The following is a 27,152-nucleotide window of genomic DNA, read 5'->3' as shown; positions in this document are numbered from 1 at the left end:
GCTCCGTGGCATGTGGGATCCTCCCGGACCGGGGCACGAACCCGTGTGCCCTGCATCAGCAGGCGGACTCTCAACCACTGCACCACCAGGGAAGCCCCTATCTCTTTTATTCAACAATTATTTGCCAAGCATCTGCTGGGTGCCAGGGACTGCTTGGTGTTGGACCCCCGTCGACAAGGTGGCAAGGTTCTAGCCTTCTCAGAGCTTACAATGTTGAGAGACTAAATTTTGATGCGTTTCCTTCCAGTATTTTTTTCTGTGCCCTTAATGAATATGTGATAGCAAACAATAAGTGCTAATGTTCACTGTATTACCGTGTGTTGGAGCCTGTTTTAGGTGGTTTGTATGGTATGTATTAACTCAATCCCTATAACACCACTATGAGGGAGGTGCTGTTATTCCCACTTAACAGATTGGGAAATTGAGGCACTAAGAGGTTAAGCAACTTGCTAAAGATCACAAAATCCATAAATGCAGAGTCTCGATTAAAAACCAGGCAGCCAGGCTCCAGAGCCTGACCTATTAATCACGGAACTGTACTGCCTCTCATAATACTTATAAAATTGAGATCATACAATATAGACAATTTTAATTCTTGCTATTATATTGACCATTACACGTGAGCATCCTCCTGTAACATGCATAAACGGTCTATTTCTTACCTCCAAAAGAAGCAGAATTTTAATTACAGGGTCTTAATGAAATAAACATAAATAAAAATGTGATGATAAGCATTTAAATGCTTACAGAGATTATAAGGCATTCTTAATGGCTTATCATTTGTTTAAAAATCCTGTACTTGCAAGAGGAGTTAAGATGGACAAGTTACATTAGGAAATTAAACATTTTGTAGCTTGTACTTGATTTCATAGCAGAAAAACAAACCCAGCTTTAGATAAAGAGCAATGGTGATGCTGTTCTATAAATTAGTCATAACATGGAATTGTGTTGGAGCTGTTGAATGGAAGAGATAGTGTATTGTCTTACGGGGGGGGGTTGTGAGACTCAGGTTGCTTGTGCGGGGCTTTTCATGGCATGTGTTAACAATGCACTGTGTCAGATGAGGTCCACTTGTGTGGGAACTTCGCTAGTTTCATAGTGAACCGGTGGGATGGTCTCTGTGCGTGTCCGTAAGGTATTAGTGAGATACAACAACACTGTACCAGCAGCAGAGTGCCTGCAGTTGGGAAAGGCACAAATTCCTGAACTGTAAAGAGATTTCATCTAAGAAATAGAAATTTGAAAATTGATGGCATAGGAGACATTTGAATTGTAGGCATATCTAAATTGTAGGGGTATCTACAGAAAGCATGAACTTACTCATTGTCTCACCCTGGGCAAATTACTTGGCTTCTCTGAACCATAGTTTTCTCTTCAGGCTAATACTTGCCTTCTGGAGTTGGCATCAGGATGAAATGAGTCTGTCCATATAAAACACCTGGCGTGGTGCCAAGCACTTGGTAGAGGATTTATTAGTGGTCAGTGTTACTCTTGGCTGTTAAGTAAGTTTTAATCTTTTTTAAAAACACCTAGCCTTATATACAACACAGTGGTTAAGAATGTACATGAAAGCCAGACTGCTTGGGTTCCAACCCTGACTCTACGATTCTCTAGCTGTGTGGCATTGGGCAAGGCACGTAAACTCCTGTGCTTTAGTTTGCTTCTCTTTAAAACTGAATATAGGGTGGTTGAGTGTTAAATAAATTATTATATATAAAACCCTCAGAACAATCTGGTATAGAGCACTGTATGAATGTTTGCTGTTGTTATCAATAATACACTCATTAACTCAGAAGAAGATAAAGTATCATACCTTACAAAGTAGATATCTTTGAACATTTCCTCAGCTGATGCGACTTTTGCTTATTACTATTTGATGTATAATTTGTTTGATGTTTGTGGTGCAGGTGTAGTTTTTTCAATGCATATTAAAACTTGATTTTTAAATTTGGTGATATCATTGTGTAACATCTGAATGAGCAGAATTTTCTGATCAGGCACTATGTTTAAATATAAATTTTTATTGAAAAAAATGACCATTCTGGATGTGGTATATTTGTGTACAGTGGAATACTATTCAGTCATAAAAAAGAATGAATTTTTGCCATTTGCAGCAACACGGATGGACTTGGAGGGCATTATGCTAAGTGAAATAAGTCAGACAGAGAAAGACAAATATTGTATGATCTCACTTATGTAGAATCCAGAAGATACAACAAACAAGTGAATATAACAAAAATGAAGCAGACGCACAGATAGAGAACAAACTAGTGGTTATCAGCGGGGAGGGAGAATGAGGGGGGAAGAGGAATAAGGGCTACAAACTATTATGTATAAAATAAGCTACAGGATATATTACACAACACAGGGAATACAGCCAATATTTTATATTAACTACAAATGTAGTATAAGCTTTAAAAATTGTGAATCACACAGATTAGAAAAGAAACCTACGGTTACCAAGGTGGGGAGGAAGAGTGGGATGGATTGGGAGATTGGGGTTGACATATACACACTAATATGTATAAAATAGATAACTAATGAGAACCTGCTGTATAGCACAGGGAACTCTACTCAGTGCTCTGTGGTGACCTAAATGGGAAGGAAATCCAGAATAGAGGGGATATATGTCTACATATAGCTGATTCACTTTGCTGTAGAGCAGAAACTAACACAACACTGTAAAGCAACTATACTCCAATAAAAAATAAATTAATTTAAAAAATAATTGTAAAAATTGTGAATCACTATATTATACACCAGTAACTTATATAATATTGTACAGCAACTGTACTTCACTTAAAAAAAGAAAACAAAGAGGAAGAAAAAGGAAAAAAAAAGAAAAATGACCATTCTGAAATGTGCTTTTTCCTCCCCAGATTATTCAGAGTTGGGAGAGCTTCCCCCACGATCTCCTCTAGAACCAGTTTGTGAAGATGGACCCTTTGGCCCTGTCCCAGAGGAAAAGAAAAGGACATCTCGTGAACTTCGAGAGCTGTGGCAAAAGGCCATTCTACAACAGATACTGCTGCTCAGGATGGAGAAGGAAAATCAGAAGCTGCAAGGTTGGTTTGCCATTTTTTATATTTAACAGGCCTGACGATGATTTAATTTGTCCTGACTCTAAAGTGAAGCATATCAGACATAAGCATGTTATTCTTTAAAAAAAAAAGAAAAAGGCAAGGTACTCTAACATACATACATACACACATGCATATTAAATACCTGTTACTTTTCCAAAGCAAAGTTAGTACTTTTCACTTTCTGGAGATTTAATGATAATCTCGCCAATTATATTGAATTAAATCTTCTGAGAGACACCCTTCAAATGTCAGCTTTAACTCTCTGAAAAGTGTCTTTTGTTTTCCTCTTTCTCTCTCTCCCCCTGCTTTGTCCTCAACCGTAGTTTTTGCCTGATACTAGGTATGAACTGATCCTACCTAAATCATTAAAGTTCATAACCTCACTCTATGTGTGTTTTTAGTGAGTGGCAGGTAACCTGAAAAATAGAGAACTAGATTTCAAGTTAGCTGAGCTCTACCTGTACTGATAACAAGGTTTTATAAGGACAGACTCATTTAATCCTGGTAACTACTCTAGAAGGCAGGTATAGCCTGAAGAGGAAACTAATGCTCAGAGAAGGCCAGGGTTACGTTAGGGTCAAAATAAGCCATGAACTTTGAAAGTTTAGATTCTGTTCATTTCCTGTTTCCATAGTCATATGAACCAATAAATATTATTTGCGAAGTAGCTAAGGAGCTGAGTTGTATGTACCCTGGGTGGTATACTGCAAAGAGCACGGGTCTTGGAGTGCAGAGAGCTGCCTGGATATAAAATAAGGAGGATTTTGGTTGGGAAATCTGAACATACTCTTTAAAAGGGAGGCTATACAAGTAGTACATGGTGGCCCTGTCCAGAGCAATTTTGGAATTAACTTCCTCCTTGATTGCAGAGCTTCACCTTTTATTGTGATGTTTGTATAGAGCTGAAAGTTAAGACACCAAATCTGGTGAATAGGGTTCATTGTCCATATAAGTATGTCATCTTTGACCAAAAACAAGAGTCAAGTACAAAGTAATAAGACCTTTTGATAAGAGAGTAGTTGAGCAGTTGGAATTGTCTACTTATGGGTGTAGTGGGCTCTCCAGTACCCAGTATTGAAGCTGAGAGAGACAGCTCATCCCATGAGGCTGCTATGGAAAGGGATGCCATGGTGAGGGGAGTTTAGAGCAGTGAATGCTAAGTTTTCTTCCAAGTCTATTTTTCTACCATTTTCTTGTATGTTCTTGAAGGTAATTCTAAAAGCAGATGTCTAAAAGAGATTTAAATAGTGATGGCATCGCTGAGTGTTCCATCGACTAAATGACAGCTTTGGAGCACAGCGCTTATAATCATGTGTATGTTGGTGGGGTTTTTTGTTGAAAAGTAAAAAGGCACTTATATTCATCTTGTAGGTCATAAACCTTAATGCTTTTCCTGGCCAGTCTTCTTGCAGATGGCAGCTACGGAAAATCAGGGCATAGTTCTAAAATGGGAAGGATGCTGGCTGGCTTCTTGGGAGTGTTGGGAGGAATCGTGACTGTGACTGATGAGACAAGATCAGATTGCCACAGTGGCAAAGCTTTTGTAAAGCCATGTAAATGGTGACCAGGCAGACTAGAATGGGCAGGGAAGAGTTTCCTAAGGTACCTGGAACACCTTGCTCTTGTTCACTAGCCCTTGCCAGCATCCTCATTTGCTGCTTCCTTGTTTCATCCAGCAGAGTTCTGTCCTATGTGGTCTCTTATTTTTAGTGTTTGAATTTATTCCTCTCCTTAACTCTGTAAAGTCCAACATACGCTTATCTTGGTGGTGAAAGCATAATAAACTTGCTAAATATCATTTAGGAAGCATTGTGTCAGTGTGTACAGTACCTATATTGCTGAGAAAAATAATCAGCAACAAGAGCCTGATCATGAATGGCCTAAAAACATTTAGTAAGTTTTGTTGGGGTGGCATGGCGGGCACAGAATCATTAAATACAGAAGCAAGATTTGACAAGAACCAACCAGGAGTGCACTAGAGAGACAGTCATTTTATCGCATGTTTTTTTGTTTTTTTTTTTTTCAGTTACTTTTAAAGGAAGGTTAAATTGCAGCTGGAAGTGGCTCTTGCAGTTGATCAAGAATTCAGGCTGAATTGCATGCTTTTTAGGAAAGAAATGAGAGGAACATATAGGAGGAGGTTCTTCCTATGGTTAAGCCTTTTTCCTGGCTTTTGAATATATGGATCAAATATTTATTACTATTCCGGGAGCACTGCGTTCAAGAAAGAATCAAACCACGTCATCTAAATCTGTTTCACTTCATTGTAGACCATTGGAAGCTGAATTGTGATTTCCTCAAAAGTTAAACAGCTAATTTTCAGTGGTGTTGGGACTGAAATGCATGGCCTCTCTCCCGGGCCCTCAGTCCTCTTCAGCACCCTCTGCAAGGCCATTTCCCCCATTATATGATGGAGCAGCCTGATGCAGGACAACAGGGTGACTCACCACAACCATGGGTTTTGGTCAGCACTATATTGCTTATGGGACTGAGTCATATAATTTAATGTTGCAGGTACTACATCGGCATAATGATAACACAGTGAATTTTGAGTTTTAATTGATTATCATTGAAGATATTTTTAAAAGATATTTTCCTAGTTAAACAAGTACTACACGTTGGTTATAAAAAAAATTAGATATTGAGTGCAGTTTTTCTAAAATCTCTACAAGTTTGGGCATCATTTAATTACTGAGACTCCCAGCCTCTTAGCCTTCCTTCCCTTTCTAAGTTTTCAAGTGATGGTGGCAGTTGGAAGAGCATTTTGTCCGTGAAGGCAGTTGCTAATAGAGCAGAACTGGGACAGACAGCCACAGCACACCTGATTATGCGGTGACATAATCAGACCTGAACATTATTAGTCTGCAGTCCAGGTTGTAGCTCACATCCACGGTAAATGGCGATTAGATGACTCTTTTGCAAAGTTACATTTTGATCTCATTTAGTCCTGGTTTCTCCTAGCCCCAGAAACTCTTAAACATGGGTTTGCAGACATTTATTTAATAAAAGAGTTTGGTCTTGTATCTCAAGTTCTTGCCTTAGAGCCTTGATGTTTGTTGTGGGGTTGCACCATCTGCCTTGCTTGATAAGGCATTTTGGAGGCCACTGGTTTTAGGGAGCAGTGTTGTCAGGATACTGAAATGGCAGGCTGTTGCTTGGGCCAACAGCAAAATACATAGCTTAATAAGCCTTTTCAGCTGCATTTTCTGGCCAGATATTTTTGTTCTGTTGACTTCAGAGTAGGTTCCTCTTGTGGCTTTCTGGGCTCTTTAGTATCCAGACGTGCTCACAGCAGAATTCACTGCCAGAGAAATGTACATTTGGCCCCAAGAGCCTTGTACTGCTTGCAGTCACTGTTTGGCAGGGCTGGCCCTGAACCTTATGTGCCACAAGGGTTAGCTCAGCTCTAATGGCATCTACTATGTGTAGATGAGAAGCTGAGAGAAATTGAGGGTTGACATTTAAAAAAAAATTGAACTCCACATACACACAGGGAATTATTTAGCAAGACCTTGAAAATGTGTTCTTCAAAGTAAGAAGGAAAAGAATAAAGACAAGATGAAGAATCACAGAAGATGAGAAGGAGGCAGCAGTAGGCCTAGAGTCTCCTGGCCACCCACCAGCTAGTAAATCACCTTGGGCAAGTCCCTTGCTCACTTTGAACTTCAGTTTTTGTTTCCATGAAGTGAGAGGCTGGACAAGGGATCTCTGCAGCCCTTTTCAGCGCCATCTTTTGATGCGTTTTTACTCTTAAAGGCAGTAACTGGGTCAGTTAAGTACAGAAACCATGCATAAGATGACTAAGATCTTACTGTCAGGTTAGCATTAGCCAGATTCTTTGAGCTATTATCATTTGCTCAATTTCTAATGGGGAAAAAGAAAATATTTCATGTTATCAGCACTTGGTTTGTAAAGCAACATTATTTTGATTTTTTTGCTTTTATATTTTTGGTAATTTGTGGAGCACTTGCTAATTAGCAGACATCTTGTAGATGGTTAGTATATTTCATCTCACTTAATCCTCACAGGAGCAACTCAATGAAATAGCTGTAATTCCTGTTTAAAAAATAATTCAGGGTGCAAAAATCCTGCACCCAGCACATCCTACTTCTGCGGCCCTGGACAAAATAGTGAACCTGCTCAGCCTCGGTCTCCTCCAGAATAAAAGTTGGGGCGGGGGAGTGTGTATTTGTGGGATGAGGGGAGAGCAGATTGTGCGAGGTGTGCACTGACTTAGTGTCTCTGGGATGAAGAACAACTCTTCGCCAATAAACTTAACAACTTAGATGAAATGGACAAACTTATTGGAAGGTGCAATTTATCAAAACTGAAATAAGAAAAAGAAGTCTGAATGGCCCTATATCTGTTAAAGAGATAAAATTTGTACTGAGACTCTTTCACACAAAGAAAAGTCTAGGTCCAGATAGCTCCACTGGATTCTATCAAACATGTAAGGCCCCTAACTGATACCTGCCTAGTCTCAGAAAATGTGTATAATTAATCACAGCAAGTTCTGCAGTGTGGTGGAGAAAGGCAAGGGGCCCAGGCTCACTCCGCTTCCTGCTTGGGCCTTGGGGGAGGGGCTCAGTCTTCTTATCCAGAGAACCCTGCCTCACAGTGTCCTGAAGATTAGAAAAATGCTACAGATGAACCTATTTGCAGGGCAGGACTAGAGACACAGACGTAGAAAACGGATGCGTGGACACGGGGCGGGGGAAGGGAGTTGGGACGAATTGGGAGGTTAGGATTGACACATATACACTCTACCATGCGTAAAATAGCTAGTGGGAACCTGCAGTGTAGCACAGGGAGCTCAGCTCAGTGCTCTGTGATGGCCTAGGTGGGCGGGATGGGGGGTGGGGTGGGAAGGAGGTCCAAGAGGGAGGGGGTATGTGTATACATATAGCTGATTCACTTCATTGTACAGTAGAAACTAACACAACATTGTAAAGCAATTATACTCCAATAAAAAAAAAAGAAAGGAAAAGAGAAAAATAAGATTAAATGTTACTAAATATAAAGTACTTAAGACATATAGTGTTTATTGTTATCATAAAAAAGACAAGTTTACAGCTCTGCAGAAGCCTATATGTTGGCTTATGCTTAGCAATGCATCCTACTTGCTTTCCCAATAAACTCACAGTCTAGATCAGAGATGGGCTGTGGAGTGGATATGGGGGCTGACAACGTTACCACCTTGTCTGAATAGGATTTAGTGGTTTTAGGTGGGAGGGAGGTTGTCAGTTTTAATCCTTCTTAGATCCCCTGCCCCCTCCCCCCCCTAGTTTGGTAATTTAGGTATAATTCTTCTTAATGCAGCTGTAAGCAGAATAAGGTTGGTAGGAAATAATAGCTGTCTTCCTATATTTGAGGAGATGCCACATGAAAAGGGTAGATTTATTCTGTTCAGCCCCAGGCAGCAGAAATGTGACGAAGGGTAGAGACTACTTAAAGGAGGTTTGGCTCTAAATAAGAAGGAACTATCCTCGGAGAGCCTCTCCTAGTTTAGATGAAGTTTTGTTGAGAGCTCATCATGCCAGGCACTGGGAATTCTAACACATAGTTCCTGCCCTTGAGATGTCTCTGGTTAGTAGGGTAGCTGTGGAGATGGATAGAATTGGATAGGTGTGGGGTGTATTTTAGCAGTAGAGCCAGCAGAATCCACTGGGGGTGAAGGACTAAGAGGAATCAAGGATGCCTCCTAGGTGTTTAGCTTCTTCCAACATAAGGAAGCTGTGGTGGGGCAGGAACCTTGTCTTTACCTTGGACCTGTTAAGCTGGCTTGTAGCTGCTTGACGTCTCAGCGGTGGCGATGAGCAGGCAGCCGTGCTGTGAAGTAGGAGACACGGAGCTGTAGCATTCACTAACGTGCTCTTAAATTGTCTGTTCTAGCCTCTGAGAATGATTTGCTGAACAAGCGCCTAAAGCTTGATTATGAAGAAATCACTCCTTGTCTTAAAGAAGTAACTACAGTGTGGGAAAAGATGCTTACCACTCCAGGAAGATCAAAAATTAAGTTTGACATGGAAAAAATGCACTCGGCTGTTGGACAAGGTAAGCTTAACTAGGAATCAGTCCAGCCGGCCTCACCCCTCACTGATGACTAGGGAGAAGTATGGAATAAAAAAAATTTTTAAGTCCAGTTTCAGTGGCCATCTCTCTCCTATTTATCATGTCTTTACCTAATCTGTTTCCAGATGTCTTAGTTAATTGATGTGAGTTTCATTACCTTTCATGATTCTTCTTAATTAAGTTAATTAAGGAAACAGGAGGAAGACAAAAGAATACCTAAGGGCTTAGTTGCCTACAAACTGGGTAATGATGTGATGATACGCTGAGTGAAATAGTAAACTGACAGTGAATTGTGTGCCTTCTGTCTGGGTGCTCTCCGGAGGTAACATAGTGTCCAGCCCGGACTTCAGGCAGGTAGGCTCAGGTTTGGATTCCAGCTCTCCAGTTACTTTGCAGCCCTTGAAATAAAAGATGCTCTGTGGGTAAGAAGGCCTCTCCTCTTAATGAGACCCCTAAGTGATGGAAATAAAGAGATTTATAAACATCCCAAGTTAAAGTTCGATCAAGGTGGCAGGATTTTAGGGTGTCAACTTGAGAGAAGGAGGAATAATTCTAGGGAATTTTAAATAATTCAAAGTTTACTTTGGTTTTAAACGATTTCTCTAAAGGTATCAAGGTGTAGAACTTTATAATCTGGAGTGTACTTTTCTAGGAGTGGGATTGCAAAGAGGCTACCTGAGCCAGAAGCAAACTCTGCTCACCTTTGACCCAGCACTGCCACGTATAGAAACCCGTTCTAGAAATGAATCAGTCAAAAATGTACTGCAGTGGGAAGAGTGCGGACTGTGGCAGTGTTTAATGGCCAAAAAACAAAGCAGAACCCGAAAAACCCCAACCGCGTGACCACACCCATGTCATATTCCTTGAAAATAACGCAGTAGATTTATATTGACGGCAGTAAAAGGTGTCTGAGGTCAGTCGTTAAATGAGAAAGGACAGCATGGCCTCATGTACAGCTGTGTATCTCCATATGTGTATATGTAGAAAGACATCCTTGACGTGTTTGCAGATACCTGAGTTGTAGACAGGATGGCCATACATCCGGGTTACCCGGCATAGCCCTGCTTTACAACCTGTCCAGTAATTAATAGTCTTCCTCCCCTTCGCTTTCAAAAGCTTTCCGCTTTTGGTGGTGAATTTTATGTTCCCTCTAGTTATGAATGGTTTTTCACTTTCTTCTTTATACCTTCTGTATTTTCAGAAGGTTTTTTTGTTTTTTTTCACGTTTAAATAGTGAGCATATATTACTTCTAAAGTGAGTAAAAATTAAAAAGTATTTATATCTTGGGGGAGGGTGGCTTCCTGCCTGCAGGCCCAGTCCACTGCCAGGTTTCTTTCTGGGGTTAGGAGTGGAGGCAAAACCAAGCATGTGGAAGGCTATTCCAGGTCATTCTTAGCAAACACATTGGCACCGATTTGCATGACCCTTTGTTTTTAAATCGTAAAATCTAAGCTTTCTCTTAAACACCAGAATATGTGGTACTGTCCAGGGACGGCCAGTATTTTTTTCCTCCCAAAAATAAAGGTTTGATAAGATAATGGGAATGATTTAGTAATAAGGGGAAATTGGTCATCTCATAACTTGGGAAATTTCCCAGTTTGACAAAAATATTTTGTGAAAAGCCCCACTGTTAATCACTTAACATGCTGACTGTTTTTCAGCCCACATTTGTTTCTAATACGGTGTGAAGTACGAGGTGTGTATGTGTCTGTACATCCCTCCACCCCTCCAGATACATCTCTGAGCAGGAATAGTAGGGGGAAAAGAAACAGAACAGAATAAAAAGGCAGATATCAGGGTGGGTTAGTTTCCTGTTGCTGCCATAACAAATGATAACAAAATTGGTGGCTAAAACAACAGAAGGTTTGCTCTCTTAGTTCTGGAGGCCAGAAGGCTGAAGCCAGGGCGCAGACAGGGTCTCCCTTGGCCTCTCCCAGCTTCTGGTGGCTGTCGGCACCCCTTGACCATGGCTGCGTCACTTCAGTCTCTGCCTCTGTGGGCACATCGCCTCCTCTTCTTGTCTTCTCCTCTGTGTGACTCTTTTCTAAGGACATTGTCATTCTGGGTTATGGCCTCATTTCAAGGTCTTTACCTAACTTAATTATCTCGGCAAAGACCGTTTTCCCAAATAAGGTAACATTCACAGCTTCAGGTGATCAGGACGTGGACATACCTTTTTGGAGGTCACCACTCAACCCACCACACAGGGTCATCCAGTTGACTCCGAGTTAAACATTCAGAGAAGGTGTAGGATGTGGTCGCAGTGAAGTGTGGCCCTGTGTTTCTCCCATAGTGTAAAAGCAAATTACTGACTATACTGTATTTCCAAGAGATGGCTGAGTGATGCCTTCTAAACAGCTCCTGTGAATCTGTAATAAATGAAATTGACTTTCTGGTTCAGATTCACAAATGATGATTTTATCATTAATTGCCAGGTAGGAACGTAAGATATTTTCCTTGGTACCCATCTGAGTAGCAGCTTGTGTGACAGTGAGAACTTTGAGAGAAAATGGCAGTCAGTCTCCCTGGGTTGCCCGCAACTAGCTGGGGCATCTCTTCTCAGCAAGGGGCCTCTGTTTCCCCATCTGCACCATATGGAGCATCATCGTATTTCCCTCAGCAGGTTGTGGGGATGATGTAACGTGTTTAGAATGGTGATGGCGCCTGGTCACCTCACAGGGAGTGTTAGCTGCTGGCTCTTTCCCGGAGTAGGATCTGCTCTCAGAGACGGCTGGGGGAAGCTAGCAAATGACCTTCCTGGGTAGGCTCTCCGAGTCGCAGGGAAGGGTACAAAGTGCTCACGTTTTTTTTCTGGATGGAAAGGAAGATTAATCCCTGATTATGAGGCTCCTTTTCTCTGAAGAGCACTCCTCAGAGATGAGGAGGGTTTGGTGTCTTATCCTGCCGTTTTCTTTGTCTCCCCATTTCCATGTTTGGGCCTTGAAACAGTGGAATCATGAACCCAAGAATTTTGATCCAAAACAGTCGCTTTTTCTAATGAGGTTTGACCTGAGTAACATCATTGACTTTAACAGGACTTTTCTTAGTTTTAGACAACATTTTAAAATTACTTTGAGTATTTAAGTTAATCACGTCTAAAACATTAGGTAGAGGCTCTTAGATCATTTTTCTTGTTTTTAGGTCCGTGTTGAATGCCCACTAGGGCATGTTCATGCAGACCGTCCCCTGTGCAGTCACTGGCCCCTTCCTCCAGCCCACGCTTGCAGAAAGACGTCCAATCAGTATTCCAGAATCTCAGCTTGATTCGGCTACTCCTTCCCCAACTCAGAAACATTCAGTGGCTCCCTTCGGCTACCAAATAAAGTGCAGGTTTCTTGCCCTCAGTTTTGCCTCTAGTAAAGCCCTTCCAGCCTGACTGCCACCTGCTCCCTCCTGCATGTGCCGTGTGCCCAGGGAGGTCTGTGGAAACGCTCTTGGTTCCCTTCCTCTGACTTGGCTTCTCTCTTCTTTCTCCCACTCTTGAGTCTTGGCACAAGTGAAGGAGTCCAGGAAACCTTGATCTCCTTCGTCCAAACTCACCTCTTTGCATCTATCCCTTCTCTGAGTTCACTGGTTTTTTTGTTTTGTTTTTTGTGTGTGTGTGTGTGTGTGTGTGTGTGTGGTACGCGGGCCTCTCACTGTTGTGGCCTCTCCCGTTGCGGAGCGCAGGCTCCAGACGCACAGGCTCAGCGGCCACGGCTCATGGGCCCAGCCGCTCCGCGGCATGTGGGATCTTCCCAGACCGGGGCACGAACCCGTGTCCCCTGTATCGGCAGGCGGACTCTCAACCACTGCGCCACCAGGGAAGGCCTTTTTTGAACTTTAAAACAAATTTTTTTACTTATTTATTTTTTATTTTTGGCTGTGTTAGGTCTTAGTTGTGGCACGTGGGATCTTCGTTGGGATCTTCATTGCGGCATGTGGGATCCTCTGCTGCAGCATATGGGCTCTGTAGTTGCGGCACGTGGGCCTAGTTGCCCCACGGCATGTGGGATCTTAGTTCCCCGACCAGGAATCAAACCCACGTACGCTGCATTGGAAGGTGGATTCTTAACCACTGGGCCACCAGGGAAGTCCCTGAGATCCCATTTCGCAGTGTCATTTTACATGCTTGCAGTTATTTCCCAAGGACTTTATTAACTGGCACCAGTTCTAGGGGTTCATGTCATTCATCAGTTTATCGCAGAGTCTAGCACAGTCTGCACATAGTACGTAGATATGTACTACGAAAGGTGGGAGGGGGTCAGGGAGGTGAGGGAAGAATGGCGGGGAGTGTGGAGGAAGGAAGGAAGGGAGCAAATACGGCAGAATTCTGGTTGCTTTATTTCCATTCCTATGCTGTTAATTCACAGTGGAACTAGAAGTTGGATCAGTGGAATGAAGCACAACTCGTTTTTATCGTTAAGTTGAATTCTGTACCTGAAGCCCCTCTCTCTCTTTTCCACCCCTGCTTTTGAAGGTGTGCCACGACATCACCGGGGTGAAATCTGGAAATTCCTAGCAGAGCAATACCACCTAAAACACCCGTTTCCCAGTAAACAGCAGCCAAAGGACACGCCATACAAAGAGCTCTTAAAGCAGCTCACCTCCCACCAGCACTCCATTCTCATCGACCTCGGTAAGCCTGCAGTCGATTTGACATGAAAATGGAAGTTTCACTCACTTGAAAAGTCTGAAGAGACTGTTCGAGTTATTTAGTGCTCTGCCTTGAGGTTTAGCAATCAGAATTTGCTGCTGAGACTTTCAATTAACAGAGCCCTGGAGTCATCACAAATGTCTTCTCAGGTCTATAAAGAAACCTCCGTCTGTGCTGGGTGGCTTGTTATCTCCGCTCAGCATGGAGGGTGGCTGGCGTGGAGGCTCCATTTCTGACCATGGTTCAGTTCAGTGACTCAGATATTGATAGGAGGTTTTGCAGTCAACCCAAGGAACATCCTGGAAACGCAGGTGTCAGAGCTGAGGCTGCGTTTAATCACAGGAGCCACTCCCTAGTCTTTACGGTTTACAAACAGGATTTATTAGAAAAATTGTAGAAAGGAGTTTGTGAGTGCACCCTGGGTGATTTTATTCTGGGAATGGGGAGGTGCCTCGTCTCTCGAGCAGTTTTAAAAACGCTAAGGTGGAAGTGGTGTCTTGGGTACATTTGCAGTTGCCAGAGTGGAGAACTTGTGGAGGCAGGCTGTAGCCATGGTGACAGAAGGCCTTCTGTCTTGTCAGCGGCCCCAGGTGGGAACATCCTTTCCTGCCTGCTCCGCCCCCAGCAGCCTCCGTCTCTGGCTCTGCTGGCAGCAGGGCTCCTGGGCAACCCCGTGGGCTCCCGGCCCTGCCGCTTCTAGGGCACATGGTCCTGCTTCCAGAACATCCACCCTGGTTGCCGCCACCCCGGGGCTCCCCAGTCCGTGTTCTGGGCCCACCGGGTTCCTGCAGCCGGGAGGGGGCAGCACAGTTCCCAGCCGTGTGAGGTGCGAGCCGGATCAGGCAGTACCGAGGCTTTTCTGTCCAGCCACACGGCACTTCGTCAGGGTAGATTTCGTAAATGTCCCTCTTCAGGTCTAAGTTGAAACGTCATCTCTGAGAAGCTGTCCCTGATACAGCCTCTTCTCCCACCTTCAGGTTGGGTTAGGTGCCTCTGCTAAGCCTTGTCCCACCCTCTGCACTCCCCTCAGCGTACTTATCACATTTATCATTATGACAGTTATCATTAGTGTTTAAAGCCAGTACTTAACTTTACCTTGGACCGAATGTTGGGTGAAGTTACTTAAACTCTTTTCTTTAATCCTCACAGCACGATCAGGGAGATGTTGTTCTATCCTTGTTTGGAGCTGAGAATATTGAAATGCAGAGAGGTGAAGTCACTTGTCCAAAGTAACACGGCTGGTGTGCCACTGAACAGTGTGACTCTAGGCCTGTGCTTTTAAACCCCCCCCTCCACTGTCCTTAGTTATGTGGCAGTACCTTTTTATTGCCTTTCTCCCCAGTAGGATGCAGCCCTCCCTCTTTGGGCTGGACTGGGGCCATTTGCCATTGTACCCCAGCTCCTAGGACAGAACCTGTCACATAGTAGACGCTGACTAAATCTCTTGATGCTGACTGTGAGGCACCGCACTAGCATCCCAATCTCACGTGACCCTCACAGCAGCCTTGGAAAATTGGCCCTGTATCCTCTTTAAGAAATGAGAAAAGTCTCTGAAGCGCAGCGAGGTCAAGTGTTGACCGTGGTCACACAGCTGAGTGCCAGGACCTAAGCTAAGCCCCCTCCGGCTCTGTGCTGCTGTAGGCCCCTCCATCCCTGAGGCCCTCTGCCCAGGAGCCCCGTGCATTCCTAGGAGACAGCTGGCTGGGTGCAGGGTGATGTTGACAGGCCGTGATTGCGCCTTGGGGACAGTGAAAATGTGAGGCCTGGGGCTGGAGCCCATTTGGCCCGCTGACCCTAAGGAAGCAGTTTTGTGAATTGGCAGTAGCTGTGTTTGCTCATGTGGTGAGTAACAGAAAAAGTGACATGTTCCTATCATGTGAAATAAAGAAAAAGATAAATTTCGGGTAGGAGGTTGAAACGGAGGAAGGAGCACACGTGGTCTCTGCCCCCACCCCGGGATGGGAGGAGGAGGAGGGGACGATGTTTCCTCCTAACTCCTCTCTTCTCTCAGTTTTCTTTCAGTAAATATTCCTCATTGTTCCACGTGCAGGACTGGGCCTCTGCCTCCCGTAGCTCAGATGCAGTTACTCTTCTGCAGAGGGAGGAAAAGGCCAGGTCAGCACGACGGCCTCGGCGGGGCTGTCGCCCGGGGACCTGTGTTTGCGCAGCCACCTTCAGGCACCGCCCTGCCCAGGGGCCCGCGGCTGCCACTCCTCTAGTTGGCCTGGGGTCTGCAAGAGCCGAGATTCGGCCTTTCCTCCTTCCCAGGCAGGGCCAGGCTGCACTCACGTCCTCTCTGTCCCTGCCCATCTCCTACCCTCACCCTCTGCAACCCCGAAGGCCAGCTGCAGCCCCACGCCACACCCCGACTGCACCAGCCTTGTCTCTCCACCTCACTTCTTTCCCAGTCACGGCCCCCAGTTCGGATGCCTTCTCAGTGCCCTCCCAAGGTCCCAAAGAAGCTCTGTTTCCAACAGTGCATTTCCCAGGTGACATCTGTGCGTCTCTCCAGGCTTCCTCCAGGGCCAGCCTTCCCTCCTCCCTTGAACTGGGAGAGCCGAATATTGGCCCAGGTCCAGTGGTGGACCAGGTGCCCTGCCTGCAAGGCTCTGGCTCTGCTGGGTTCATGGAGGCCTCGCCTAGAAGTTCCTCCAAACTTTGCCCGTTGCTTCCCCCTCACCTCTCACCAAGGTGGTATTTGCCAAGTCAGTTGTTTTGTCTGCATTTTTTAATTTAGTCTACAGTGTGACTCACTCAAGGCCCAACAGAGGTGTGTAGGGCAGAGCAAAAACAAATCATGTTTCAGTTTTTCTTTAAAAAGTGACTTTCAGGGCTTCCCTGGTGGCGCAGGGGTTGAGAGTCCGCCTGCCGATGCAGGGGACATGGGTTCGTGCCCCGGGAAGATCCCACATGCCGCGGAGCGGCTGGGCCCGTGAGCCATGGCCGCTGAGCCTGCACGTCCGGAGCCTGTGCTCCGCAACGGGAGAGGCCACAACAGTGAGAGGCCCACGTACCGCAAAATAAAAAAAAAAACGTGACATCCATATCCTGGCCAGAAGAACAGAATGCTTATTGGTTGGAGGTATTTGGGGTTTGCAAGGATTTTTGTTTTCCTGGCTTTTGCTTTACTTTTCTGAAATTAGCTGTTAATCTAATTAGGTTTGCAATATTTTTTCCTCCAAGGAGTGAGAATAATAGACTTTGTAGTTGGGCAGCGTTTTACAGTTTGTGAACCATATTCTCTAGCTTTGTTGGATTTCAGCTTTACACAGCCCTGTATGAACCTGGACACATTATTTCCACTTCGGAGGTGATGTGGTTTGCCCAAGTTACAGGCTACTACTCAGTGGCAGAAAGTTCTAGAACCTTGCTCTTCTTAGTCTCTGTATATCATGTCCCCTCTAGGACAGTGTACGGCTTCTGTCTGTCTTGGCTTTGTCCACTGCAGACCAACACAGCCTTCCCCTCCTCTGGTTAGGTGGAGAAATGCTGTCAGAGTTGGCCCCATTGAGCCAGGAGGAAACAGTGTAACAGATGACACTTAACAAGTCATGTTGTGGCCTTAGTTCTGGAACCTGCCCCACCCTCTAGGCGGGGTTCCAGCACATCCATTTGTGCTGCCCTCAGGTAATGGTAACTTTTCTCTTCTCCGGCTCTCCATTCTGGGTGGACAATCTGTATTGCCCAGTATCCTACCTTCTGGCTGTGCCTCCCATCTAGTCATGGCCACACGAAAGGCCATGGGAGACACTGAGCAGCGAGCTAGAGACCCCCTTCAGGCTCCAGGTCACCCTCCACCCTGTCAGCTGCTCCTCTCCTGAGTATCCCGTTGTCAGTGCCTCCCCTGGGACGCTGTCCGGCCTCTCCCACGATAGGCGGGTTGGCCAGGACACTGGAACAGGTCCAGAAACGGAGGGACACCATTGGATCAGAGAGCAGACTTAGAAACTGCTCCCCATGGCTTTCCAGCAGTGGGGTGACTTGTGCAGGGTGCGTATAGGAAGGTTTGTTGTGGGGAGAGGTAGAGCAGTGTGAGAGAAATGAACACAGGACAAGGAATCAAGAAAAGACTATTGCTGCCCTCCTAAGTCAAGTTCAGGTAAACTGATCTGGATTGATTCAGTGCTTTCTCACGGGGCTGAGGAAGAACACACGAATGTATCCTCCTCCCTTTGCTGCGACCACATAATTAAGGTGAATGTTTCCCTCGTGGCCTCCATGCGCTTCTGCCTTTGCTGATCCAGACAAGGCTGTAATTCTCACCTGGGTCCAGGCGTGGCCCTGGCTGAGCATCTCTTTAATCAGGCATTTTTCTGCTCCCTAGAAACACACTTCCCATCAGTCACATTCCAGCAGGAGAGGGGGAGGTGGGATTTGACAGGTATCAACCACACAAGCCTCCTGGACAGAAGAAATCTTTTTAGACTTTGTCTGAGCACCAGCTTTTTGTGAAAATCGGGATGTCGAGAGCGTTTTATTTTAACCTCTTTCTGAGAGGTAATTGTTTTGTATTAAAAGAAAACACCTACTGCTCCCCACTGTGTTTCAAAGCACTGCCTATGGTTTAAAAGAAGAGAAATGTGTGTGTGGTGTGAAGCACTTGCAGGGAAACGAGCAGTCTGGGCAGAGCTGATTGGGGCCTGTGCTGGAGTGGGGTTGGGTAGAGAACCACAGCTGACCGCTCCTCTGGACAGTAGACTCCTGTTTAGAGGATAGACACTCTTCTTCCTGTTTTAGATGGAAATCCAGGTATCTGCAGGCCCGAAGGAGGTTCACATTTCTTTCACCTGAAAGCATGATAAATTGCTGATTTTTTAATTGCAAGCATTATTCCAAGAACAACCAGCTGACCTTGTTTATAGAGCTGATTTATGACGTGATCCCACTTGTAAAGATCTGTTGCTTTAACCTAAAGGACATCAGATTTCTGGTTCAGTAGGCTTTCTTTTTTTCAAAATACAACAAATGTGTTTTGTTTTCACAGGGCGAACCTTTCCGACACATCCATACTTCTCTGCTCAGCTAGGAGCAGGGCAGCTGTCACTTTACAACATTTTGAAGGCCTACTCGCTTCTAGACCAGGAAGTAGGCTATTGCCAAGGTCTCAGCTTTGTAGCAGGCATTCTGCTGCTTCATATGGGCGAAGAAGAAGCATTCAACATGCTCAAGTTTCTGATGTTTGACATGGGTCTGCGGAAACAGTATCGGCCAGACATGATTATTTTACAGGTAGAGAGTGTTCCTTAAGTCTTTGATAAAGATGAACTCTAAAATGTTTATGATCCCTTTCCAGGTATATCTAAGGAACTTTCCCACCACCAGTTAACACTGTAACATCTGTCACTGCTGAGAACTTACTCTGTGCTAGGCCTTACACCAGATGTTGCATGTGCACTTACCTCCTCAAACTTCAGGAAGACATTGTTGATCAGCTCAGTTTAGAGATGGGAAAGCTAAGGCTCAGAGAGGTTATGTAAAATTTGAGCAGGTCACACAGCTAGCAGGTGGCAGAGCTGGGATTTAAACCTAGGCCTGTCTGACTCCAGGGTGCCCTCCCTTTTACCCTTTGTCAAACCACCTTCAGGTGGTCTGATTCCTACCTCCCAGTTTATTTGCTCCTTCCTCTGCCAGGATCCCATCCCTACCCCTCAACCCCTGCCATCCCACGTCCAGCTCAGATATCACCTGTTCACGCAGGTGCCGTGTCCCCGCCTCTTCCACCCACCCCGGCTTGCTGTGTCACGTGATCCTGTCTCATTCCTTTTGCATAACACACTTACTGCCTGAAATTATCTTGTTTCCTTATTTATTTACTTGTTTATTTTCTGGCTCTCCTTAGCGTATATCATGAGAGGGCAGGGGTCTTACCTGTCTTGGGGCTGAGTCCCTGGTTCCTAGGCTAGTGCCTGGGATGAAGTGGGCACCTCGTTTGTATTTGTTGAATGAGTGAGTGATGGGTGGCAGGTCATGTCAGAAGAAAACCCCATACAACAGTGTGTTCCATTGCTGCTACCACCGCCTTTCAGACATGGGGAGAACTCTGGATCCTGCTTTGAGGATATTCCTAAATGTTGGAACATGTGTTTACGTGTTTGTTTACCAGCAAGATACTCTGATTTCAGAGCCTTAAGGAAGTGTACGTTACAGCCGAGGACTTTTCCAGAGCACTGAACAACATGGCTAGAAATCCTTTCACCTCCACCTGTGTGTGTGGACCGCGTGAACTTAAATCCCATAGAAGGAAGCCATCCCGTTCACTAGGAGATTTGGGCCCACCTAACACTTTCCACACATGCTGTCAGGTTCTTCCTACATACCCCCGTTAGCGTATTTAATGTAGGTGCGCCTGCCATCGAAGAGAGTGGAATTTTTCAGTTTTGTATAGTATAGTATACAACAGTGTATACTGATATAGTATATTACACAAGTCGTGTGTAGTATAGTATACACACGGCTGTGTTTGGGCTGGTGGCCTAGAGATTAGATTTCTTTTTGATACAAAAGAGCCGCAGCTGGTACCTGAGAGAACTATGTTGTCTGGCCTCGCGGAAAGAGTTTTTCCTATTGTGGGCAGTACATATCCAGCTGTAGCGCTCTCTCCAGGTCACTGTTCCTCTGGGCTCGGGCCAGGGACTGCTCAGTCGGGGCTGGCTCTAGGCAAGCTGTGAGCCCCGGGACCCTCATGGGCTTCCTGCCAGAGCCACGTCACTCTGAAGAGGGAGCCCCCTGAGCTCACGTCCAGCCCAGTTGGAGAAGTTTTCTCCATCTCGAGATAAACGCTTGTCAGCTTATTTTAACTTTCCTGTGTTGTAAACTTGAGGAAGTCACACTTGTACTCCTCTTGAGTGGTTTGGGGGACCGTTCAGCAGGAACTTAGGCGACAGATACAGTGGCATCGTTCTGCAGAGTCTGTGCTCTCACTTTGCTGTTGGTGAGAGGCTGCCTTTTTACTTCAGATTCCCCTGGCTTTGGGTTTTGCTAAGAATGTGTGTTTACGAAATGTTGCCACAGGATAGATGCATAGCTTCTCCCAGCCAAGGAGCGCGAGGGAACAGTAAGAAGAAAGGCCGGGGCCGGAGGAGCCCCGCCGTGAGCGCACCGGGCCCTTCCCAGCCCCTGCCTGGCCACAGCAGCCCCAGCGAGCACTCGCTGGATGATGGAGGGCGAGAGCAGGGGTCTCAGGAGCCACGAAGAGAGTTCCATGGTCCTTCCACCTCCGAGTGGGGTGGATGCTGATCTCCCACGGTGACCCTGTGTGTGTGTCCCTGCAGATCCAGATGTACCAGCTCTCGAGGCTGCTCCACGACTACCACCGAGACCTCTACAATCACCTGGAGGAGCACGAGATCGGCCCCAGCCTCTACGCCGCGCCCTGGTTCCTCACTGTGTTCGCCTCGCAGTTCCCCCTGGGGTTCGTAGCCAGAGTCTTTGGTGAGTGTGTGTGAGTCTGTTCGCCAGGACCCGCGTCCTCGAGTTAGATGGGAACAGTGTGTCGTCACTCTGTGGTGATACTTCTCTCTCTCTCTTTTTTTTTTTTTGCGGTATGCGGGCCTCCCTCTGCTGTGGCCTCTCCCATTGCGGAGCACAGGCTCCGGACGCGCAGGCTCAGCGGCCATGGCTCACGGGCCCAGCCGCTCCGCGGCACGTGGGATCCTCCTGGACTGGGGCACGAACCCATGTCCCCTGCATCGGCAGGCGGACTCCCAACCACTGTGCCACCAGGGAAGCCCCCTCTTCTTATTTTTATACCTGGGTCTTCTACAGGAAACAGGGTGCTATTTGTCATTCTCAGTTTAGTGAGGATCAGGCTTCAGGAGTTTCAGGACCTGCTTAACTTCTGATGATCAGGGCCTCCCCTCGATGCCTTCTTGTGGGCTTAGATCCGATTCCCTCCCCCCAGTCTCCCCCTGGAGCAGATTTGCTGCAGGCTGGGCCGAGGAGCCTGGCGCGGGGCCCAGAGATGTTTCTCCCGAGCCGTCTCCCTCGACCTCTCTGGCCCGGGCCTTGCTCGCTGAGCTCCCTAAGACTTCTCCACCGAGGGTCCTGGGCCACTGCTCTTTCTAGGTCTCCCCTGCATCTTCTCGTCTCGCTCTGCTTCCCCTACCCTTGGCTCTTCGCTTCCTCTGCCGGTGTGCTCTCGAAGGCACCTCTGTGTCGCCAACCCACGGTCCGTCCTCACGCGCCCCCCGCGTCATCTTCCCACTGCTGTGCCCCCATAACTGAGGGTGGGTCACGTTTCAAACCATCTCCCGTTTACTTGATTTACTTTTCGAGAAGATTGTCTCTGTCAGAGTTTTAAATGAATGTTCATGTGCAAAGTCTCAAAACTTCTTTGTCAATTAGACTTCAATTTAAAAAACTAAAAATTAAAAAAATGTAAAAGGCTGCCTTGACCTGGCAGGGATAGGAGCCGAGTGACATACTGTGAGCAGTCAGCTCTTGTACAGTGTGCTTTCCCTGCTTCAGGATGAAGTAATAATTCTGACAATTCAGGTTCTTTTAATCTTTTTACTGTGGAGGAAGAGGTTATTAAAAAATTGATTGTCATCACATACCAAGTGGTTTTAAAGTACCATTTATGTTGAGTCACTTGATAGCTTAAAAACCTGTGCTCTTATACTTTTTTAGATTAGTTTTTAGAATTAGAGACCATCTTAAAGGGATTGTTCACAAAAGAGAGTCACTTTAGGCAGCTTTGGGCAGACCACTTGTATGTCTAGATTCTAGAAATGCTAAAATTTGTTTTTGTTTTTTTTTTTAAATAAATTTATTTATTTTAGGCTGCATTGGGTCTTTGCTGCTGTGCGCGGCTTCCGCTAGTTGTGGAGAGTGGGGCCTACTCTTCATTGCGGTGCATGGGCTTCTCATTGCGGTGGCTTCTCTTGTTGCAGAGCACCAGCTCTAGGCGCACGGGCTTCAGTAGTTGTGGCTCGCAGGCTCAGTAGTTGTGGTGCACGGGCTGAGTTGCTCTGTGGCATGTGGGATCTTCCCGGACAAGGGCCCGAACCTGTGTCCCCTGCATTGGCCGGTGGATTCTCAACCACTACGCCACCTGGGAAGCCCGCCTAAAATTTGCTTTTTAAGTGGGCAGTGAGCCGTCTTCTCTCCTCCTTTCCCCCTCCAAAGTACTAGGTTTTTATTACCATTTACTTCTGTCCACAAGAACTTTTAAGGAATTTACCATTTGGCTTTACTAGGAGAATCTAGGTTCTTAAAATATTCACTACTCTTCCCATTTTTGCATAGCTACCTCCCCAAATTGATTTTTATTTTCTGTCCCTAAAAAAAAAATAAGCACTGAAAATAATTGATACTAAACACTCTTTCCCTGGTTAAACAAATCATTAGTGAGATTTCATGAAGGTTTTATACCATAGTTTTTTTAAAAAGTCCTCAAAATTATCTGTTTAGTTGACCAAAAAAGAGTCACAGAAACTACAAGATGTTTAGCTGTAGGCTTCAGTCTTTCTTGCCAAACATTTCTGTGTTTTTTACTTTCCTTACTCTGGAATGAAAAGAAAATCATTAGTCTGCTTCACTTTTTCTCCTGATTCTTTACTGTGTTTTTTTGAAAGGGTAATGGAGAGCAGTGAAGATTGAAAGGGGGAGGAGGAAGTGTTATTAGATGGTTTGAAAACAGCTCAAGCACTGAATTACACTGTTTGTGAAGAAAACTCTACAGAGAGGGCTGAGCAGGAAGGGCCGAAGGGTCAGCGCCGAGTGTCACTGCCCCAGCCGCAGGCACGGAAGCTGCTGCTGCCCAGAGTTCTGGGCTCTAGGGCCGTAAAGCTCTGGGGGAAGAGCTCTTTCCTCACTGCAGAAGTGGGTAAGAGGCATGAATTAACAGCAATCAAACAGACAGACAAAATCTGCTTTGGAAATGACAACCCTTGTGTTGCAGAATATTCAGAACTTTCTGAAGCTCATCCTCATGATGTCATAAGTAAAGCTGAAGCCAGTGAAAGCAGGGTCTTCTTCTCGATATTATGTAGTCAGAGGTGGGTCTTGGAGTTTCTTGTACATTATGCGTAACGATGCCAGTCTTTGTGAGTCCTGGAGCCCACAGAACCCCGCTGCACTGAGTGGGCTCGTGTCCAGCTGGCTAAGGGCTCAGGGCTCCTGAGATTATAGGCAGGAAGTGGGGACTCAAGACAGCACTGTGTTGTGAGGTCATTCCATCTATCAGTAGTTAAAAGTGAACCATTTTATTGGTAAGGTCCATAGAAAAGATAGGTTTTTTTAAAAACCATTTCTGTATTTAGCATCAGTGACTTAGCTCCGCATTGGTGGGTAGCTTCGTTTTAAATCCCAAAGCCTGCCATTCATACATATCCTGTAGGCTTTTTTGGCCTGGGGTCCATTTCATTATAGGCCTTTAGGCCTGGATAAAACCTAAAAACAAGGGGACTTTTGTTAACTATTCACTATTTTATATGTAAGTAACAGATTCTCAGCTTGCAGTCAGCATAGCTCATATATAGATTAATAGCTTACCTCGAACTAAGTATACACTACTTGGAGGGACAGCTGCCAGTGATGCCCGTGCCTCGACCTTTACATGGTAATTAACCACACTCTTCTGGATGTCAGGTGTCACATAATGTAAAATCGCCTCTGCCTGTATTTTTCCAGTCTGGGTGTAGAGGGGTCCTGGGAGAGATGCTTGTTCTGTTCACCTCCTGATGTCTACCTTTGTGGGAAAGAAGTCTGAAAAATAGGACCTGCCTTGCTCCTGCTGGAGGTGGTGGCTGTGCTATTATTAGGCTCCTGACATTTTCTATAGGATGTGCTGCCAAGTAGATGAGAGAGGAGGTGGAATCTAAAGATCAGGGTTTGGCCAAACACAGAAGCCACCTGCAATGTAGGGAGGGGTTCTGAGAGGCTTCAGGACTAAACTAGACTGGGAAACAAGACTGTTTGGGTGGCCAGGGAAAAGGCTCTTCTGTGTAACGCGATACAGCGGTGATGAAGTGAGTCTTTGCCCAGTCTGCGCTGTCATCTTACCACAAGGCTGTAAGCATCCTTCATCTCTCTCCTGCCTGTTCCTGGTGAAATGTGGGGATATCACAGCTGGAGGACCGCAGCCTCCCAGAGAAAGTTCAGGAGAGGGCTGGCCCGCGACAGAGACACAGGTGGCTGGAAAAGGGATGTAGGATAAGTTCACCTCCTGGCCATGTGCTTTGCCTTGATGATTTCCCCCCATAGGAAAATGGCACTTCTAATGTCGTGGGGAGTTTCAGATAGAGTTCCCATACCCGTTACCACGATAGCAGGGCTGCCGAAGTGTCTTCAAAGCAAAGTAGTTACTCGTGGTGTTCTCAGCAAACAATTTGCAAAGTGGTGCGTCAGCTGAATTTAAGGTTCCCTCTACTGCCTACCTGATGAACCCCTTTGCCTGTTTCTAGGTGGGCGTAAAAAAGGAGAGAAGGAAAGTCGGCCACAGGGTTGTGAGCTGGGCTTCTGCCGCGCTGCTGAAAGACTTAGCAGCTCACTTCCTTGTGCAGTGATTTTCAAATGTGGGAAATCAACTCACTTTTCCAAGGAGACTATTGTTTAAAAAAAAAAAATTCTAGTATGTAAATGTATAGGGATTGGGAAATGGGCAAAAATGACAGTAATTGGGTTGGGGTGGTGGGTTTATAGGTAACCTTTTTCTTTACTATTATTTAAAAATTACTTAATTTTTAAAACATGCAGAGGGAGAAAAAGGTGTGCTAATTGTTTCTGAGGGATACAGCTGTTGCCCTTAAGTGTAGTCAGATAAATGTGGGAGCCCCTTCTTCTCAGCAAAGCTTTGAGGTGTCCTTCCTTCAACCCTTCAGACACATTCCTCAGTCGTGTCCCGAAAGGAAATCCTTATTTGAAGCCTCCTTAGTCTAACAGAAGCTTCTGGGGCTGAGCTCTCCCAGCCTCACTCGCGCAGACCACTGGCCGGTTTGTCGTCAGAAGGATGGGCACCTGGGGCGGGCCTCCAGGAGTGCTGGTGAGTCAGGCATCTTGCGGCTGGCAGCATGCACAGCAGCGTCTGCTGCTGGGCATCAGCATGGTCTTGTCAGTGGCTCTTAAAAGGTGGCTTTTCTCCGTCTAAAGTTAACTAGCCCTTCCTTGCAAGGCTCAGACCCATAACCGCGGTCTCACTGGCATCATCTCCTAACCAAGGAACGCGTTGACCTACTCAGGAAAGAGGAAGAGAAGGCCTTCTGTGCCCCTGGTGTGTGCACGCTGGTAAAGGTAGAATGGCCTGGCCCTTCACAGTCTGGCCCCATGACCAGGGCTCCTGCCTTACCTACTCTTTGGGGCTCCTGCACGTGCTGTGTGCTTTCACGCCTCTGCATTTCCACCTTCTTTTCCCTTCTGCTTAGAGCATTTCTCCCTGACTTCTTGACTGGGGAGTTTCTGTTGGTTCTTTAAGGCTGGGTTCGGCAGCCACCTTTCCTTGGGGCATTTTCTTCCCTTTTGTATTCTGTTTTGTTTTGGTTTTAAGATAACCAAAAAAGTTAAAGAAAAAAACCACCTCTCCAGATTTCCCTTTGTTTTCTTCTTACAGTTTGGAAAAGTTCAGAATCACAAGAAGCACTCTACTAGTAAGTAGATTTGTTATAAAAACCAAGATCCTAAAGGAATAAAACTTGGAAGACCGTTGTTAATCTTAAGACTGCTGATGTGGATTGTGTATTTGATTATGCTCATAAAAGTTCCGCAGTTGTTTTTGTTTTTAACATCTTTATTGGAGTATAATTGCTTTACAATGGTGTGTTAGTTTCTGCTTTACAACAAAGTGAATCAGTTATACATATACATATGTTCCCATATCTCTTCCCTCTTGTGTCTCCCTCCCTCCCACCCTCCCTATCCCACCCCTCTAGGTGGTCACAAACCACCGAGCTGATCTCCCTGTACCATGCAGCCGCTTCCCACTAGCTATCCACCCTACGTTTGGTAGTGTATATATGTCCATGACACTCTCTCACTTCGTCACAGCTTACCCTTCCCCCTCCCCATATCCTCAAGTCCATGCTCTAGTAGGTCTTTCTTTATTCCCGTCCTACCCCTAGTCTTTTCATGACATTTTTTTTCTTAGATTCCATACATATGTGTTAGCATACGGTATTTGTTTTTCTCCTTCTGACTTACTTCACTCTGTATGACAGACTCCAGGCCCATCCACCTCATTACAAATAACTCAGTTTCATTTCTTTTTATGGCTGAGTAATATTCCATTGTATATATGTGCCACATCTTCTTTATCCATTCATCTGTTGATGGACACCTAGATTGCTTCCATGTCCTGGCTATCGTAAATAGAGCTGCAATGAACATTTTGGTACATGACTCTTTTTGAATTATGGTTTTCCCAGGG

At 45.6% G+C, this 27,152-nt stretch overlaps 1 protein-coding gene across 15 annotated transcripts in view; it reads left to right on the top strand.

Moving 5' to 3' along the window:
- TBC1D1 (TBC1 domain family member 1) overlaps positions 1 to 27,152 on the top strand; it is a 285,275-nt gene that overhangs the window by 217,222 nt on the left and 40,901 nt on the right. For 14 of the 15 annotated variants that reach the window (XM_055086103.1, XM_055086109.1, XM_055086102.1 and 11 more), the window contains 5 exons: positions 2,880 to 3,065; positions 8,976 to 9,137; positions 13,616 to 13,774; positions 18,777 to 19,021; positions 21,064 to 21,223. In XM_055086103.1, the coding sequence (XP_054942078.1) occupies positions 2,880 to 3,065; positions 8,976 to 9,137; positions 13,616 to 13,774; positions 18,777 to 19,021; positions 21,064 to 21,223 (912 nt within the window). The remainder of the gene's footprint in view (positions 1 to 2,879; positions 3,066 to 8,975; positions 9,138 to 13,615; positions 13,775 to 18,776; positions 19,022 to 21,063; positions 21,224 to 27,152) is intronic. The other variant, XM_055086106.1, reaches the window with a different exon arrangement.

This window comes from Physeter macrocephalus, chromosome 7 (assembly GCF_002837175.3).
Source record: "Physeter macrocephalus isolate SW-GA chromosome 7, ASM283717v5, whole genome shotgun sequence".
NCBI classification, from domain to species: domain Eukaryota; kingdom Metazoa; phylum Chordata; class Mammalia; order Artiodactyla; family Physeteridae; genus Physeter; species Physeter macrocephalus.
The sequence above is the reverse complement of the archived record's forward strand: the minus strand, read 5'-3'. Positions and strand labels throughout refer to the sequence as shown.